This window comes from Egretta garzetta, unplaced genomic scaffold, assembly GCF_000687185.1.
Source record: "Egretta garzetta isolate BGI_Z169 unplaced genomic scaffold, ASM68718v1 scaffold108, whole genome shotgun sequence".
NCBI classification, from domain to species: Eukaryota; Metazoa; Chordata; class Aves; order Pelecaniformes; family Ardeidae; genus Egretta; species Egretta garzetta.
This window is the reverse complement of record NW_009260614.1, coordinates 7,762,343-7,765,716: the sequence shown is the minus strand read 5'-3', so window position 1 is coordinate 7,765,716 and position 3,374 is coordinate 7,762,343. Positions and strand designations below refer to the sequence as shown.

Genomic DNA, 3,374 nt, shown 5'->3' with positions numbered 1-3,374 from the left:
GGTCTCCGCAGGCGGCATCCCACGAGCTCCCCGGCAGCCCCGAGGTGTCCGTCTGCTTCGCCAACCGCTCCGCCGCCCTCTTCCACCTCGGGCGCTTTGAGGTAAGCGGTGGTGGGGCAGCGGGACCCACTGATCCCCTCCCTCCGAGCGCCTGGGTGCCCCCGAGCAAGTCTGCACCCCCAGAGGGTGGCCGGAGGCCTCCTGTGTCGCAGGAGGGGGGATTGGGGCAGGGAAGAGCCCAGGCAGCATCTGAGGTGTTGGCACACGATGTTTGCACACAGCATTTGGGTGGGTGCTTCCGCTGACCCCGCAATAACAGATCTTTGGTTGTTAGAACAGGAGACTGTAACTCAGATGTGCTTCCAAAGCTGCGCTTAATGCATCCATCGTTCCTTAAACTTTATGAAGGGCTCCTGCTTTCCTTCTTGTTCTGTGTCAGGAGGCTTTATGTGGCCAACAGATTGGGTATGCACCTGGAATTTGCTGATTAACATAGTCTTATTAAAATATTCTGCATCTTAGATGGAATAAAAGAACACAAGTCTCAGCTGGTTTTCAAGTACATTTAAAGGGCCTTGTCTTTGTTTCTAGGTTTGTTTGGAAGATATTGCCAGGGCTGAAAGTCATGGCTACCCAGACAGGCTGCTGCCCAAGGTCTTGCTGCGGAAAGCTGAATGTCTGCTGTGTTTGGGGAGGTTACAGGATGCAGCAGACGCCCTCAGTGTGGTGGAGAATAAAATTGCTATGGATGGGATCATGACTACACACCAGACACTGCTGAAAAAGTTAAGTCAACTGAAGATTAAAATACATGAGAAAGAGAGTTGTCCAGAGCCCACACGAGAAGCATGTGGTGACATTCAAAGAAAGTCGGAGATTTGGGAAGAGAATGACAGTATTTCAGGTGCGTCTTCATCTTTGAGCTTGAATTTTGATATACAGAGAGGACGTCATTTGGTGGCTTCCCAGGACATCCTGCCAGGACAGAGCCTGTTGAAAGAGGAGGCCTTTGTAAGCGTGCTCTGCCCAGGGGAGAGCCACCTTCTGCAGGACAGCAGTGAAACAGCGTGGGATACTCGAGTCACTAATGCAGATCTTTATTGCCACCATTGTCTGAGGCAGCTATTAGCCTCAGTGCCATGCCGTGGGTGCAGTTACGCAAAGTACTGCAGCCAGAACTGTGCAGACGTGGCATGGGAGCAGTACCACAGGACGGAGTGCCCCCTGGGAGCACTGCTTCTTACGTTAGGGGTCTTCTGCCATGTTGCCTTGAGGACTGTTCTGCTGGCGGGATTTGCGGAGGTTAGCAGACTGGTGGAATGGTCCCACAACGGTGACAAGGACTTTCATAACCCTGAGGCAAGATGCAAACATCTCAGTGAGGCACCAGATACAAGAGCTGGTACCAGAGGTATACCTGGTTGTAACAACAATGGTCAGTACCAGAGTTCTTATCAGGCTGTCTTCAACCTTTTGCCGCATGCTGAGAAGCATAGCCCTGAACATAAGTTCCTCTGCATGCTGAGTGTAGTAGCTATATGCAAACAACTGCAGGAAGCTGGCCTAGAGGCTGCTGTTTTGAATCAGGAATCATCTGAGAAGTGGTCCAACCCAAAGACATGTGAAGAAGCATCGGGTGAATTGTCTCCAGAGCTGAAGACTATGGCAGAAGCGATGCTGAGGCATGTGTTGCAGCTACAATGTAATGCACAAGCGATCACTGTAATGCAGGAGTTTGGTAAGATAAAAACTTTTAAGTCCTTCTTTGTTGTCCTTGCTCATGTAGCTTGTGCGAAGTGGAGAGATTGAACTATCAGTTGTAAAAAGCTCCCACTGCAGATGGGAATGACTTGCTTAAAATTTAATGGCCTGTCCCATGCTGGCCTGTTCTTTAGTGCACATGTAGAGGGTATTTAGCTATCATTTATCACAGCAATATCCAGAAACCTTTCTACTGCTATCTGCAATTGGTCACAGCGCTCATTGCATAAGTTGCGTGGGTTACTGAGCGTTCATTCTCAACCTACATGTTTTTCCTCTGTCTTTAGGGTCCGGAGATGGTGCTGTTGTAAATAAGAAGCCTGTGCGCCTGGCGACAGCCTTCTTTCCTGTCCTCAGCCTTCTGAACCATTCGTGCTGTCCCAATATCAGCGTGTCATTTAGTGGGACAGCTGCCACTGTCAGGGCATCGCAGCCAATCCCAAGCGGCCAAGAGATTTTCCATTGCTATGGTAAGTGTTAACTCTCTGTTTGTCTCAAGGCACAGTACCTTTTCACCTCTACTTCGCATGCTAACCGATTACTATTAATATCATAATTCCCAGTGTAATGTTGCTGGAGTCTTTGTTCATGTATAAGCCTTGATCAAAGGTATCAACGCAAGATTTTATCTCCTGAGCCCACTGTTACATTTCCAGTCTCCAGTTACATCCTCTCCAAAGGATGATATATCGAGTCTCAATTATAACAAAGATAGATTTAGTCTGATGTTAAGAACTGTACCTGTTTAGAGATTTCTAACCTTGCCATCCCTTTGCAGGGCCTCACCGATGTAGAATGAGGGTTGCTGAGAGACAACAGCTTCTCAGTCAGTATTTCTTTGAGTGTCGCTGTCAGGCATGCCTTGATGAGTTAGAGTCTGATGTCAAGAGTGCGGTGCCCATGAGAAACTCATTCTGCTGTCCTAGCTGCCGGGCTCCAATGCAGGTAGTTCTTCCACAGTTATGATTGTATAACTTACCGGGATGCGTACCGTTTGGGTCTCTAGGAGAGTCAAGAGTTAAAGCCCTCTGTCCATGATCTCAGCTTAGAAGGCAACAGCCCCTGTGGAGTCAAGACAGTGTTTCACTGTTCTTAGCAGATTTCTTGTAATCTTCTTGTATGTCAGTCTTTCAGCATTACAGGGAAAATAATGCCTTTAACAGCAAGCTAAAATCCCTTTGAACTTGATGAAGGAACTTTAGAATATCAGGGCTGTGGACTAGGGGAAGGGGGATGTTTAGGAAAGAAAACGGAGGCCTGGAGTCTAGAACAGGTGTACGTGCAGGGGCTGTATGCAGAGAGAGTCACACGCTCTGCAGTTCACAGGATGTAGATGAAAACAGCATGTAGTGTGGGCTAGATGGGGAGAAGTCCACAGAGTATGTATTTTGTATGAACATAAGTTGTGTACCACATGACCCTACTTTGGCCTAATCTATAGCTCTCATATCATAGCTGTTCCTGGAAGTTTCTCGTAAAATGGAATAAACTAATAGCAGTGTACAAGCACATCACTTTGTTTAATGAATGCAACTGAGAAACAATTTAGCATCTCTATAACACAATACAGAGATAACGGAGATGGAAGGTAAGCTTTGAGTTGAACGTGAGCA

The 3,374-nt window shown here is 47.6% G+C and overlaps 2 protein-coding genes across 2 annotated transcripts in view; one reads left to right on the top strand and one right to left on the bottom strand.

Moving 5' to 3' along the window:
• Positions 1-2: 2 nt before the first annotated feature.
• SMYD4 (SET and MYND domain containing 4) overlaps positions 3-3,374 on the top strand; it is a gene marked incomplete at its 5' end in the record, with an annotated part of 5,618 nt that continues 2,246 nt past the window's right edge. Inside the window, 4 exons of the mRNA XM_035900550.1 lie at positions 3-101; positions 592-1,738; positions 2,049-2,231; positions 2,540-2,706. Coding sequence (XP_035756443.1) covers positions 3-101; positions 592-1,738; positions 2,049-2,231; positions 2,540-2,706 — 1,596 coding nt within the window. The remainder of the gene's footprint in view (positions 102-591; positions 1,739-2,048; positions 2,232-2,539; positions 2,707-3,374) is intronic.
• The window catches only part of SERPINF1 (serpin family F member 1), a 10,251-nt gene continuing 9,590 nt past the window's right edge, over positions 2,714-3,374 (bottom strand). The window contains exon 8 of the mRNA XM_035900616.1: positions 2,714-2,823. The gene's annotated coding sequence lies outside the window, so the exon portion shown is untranslated. The remainder of the gene's footprint in view (positions 2,824-3,374) is intronic.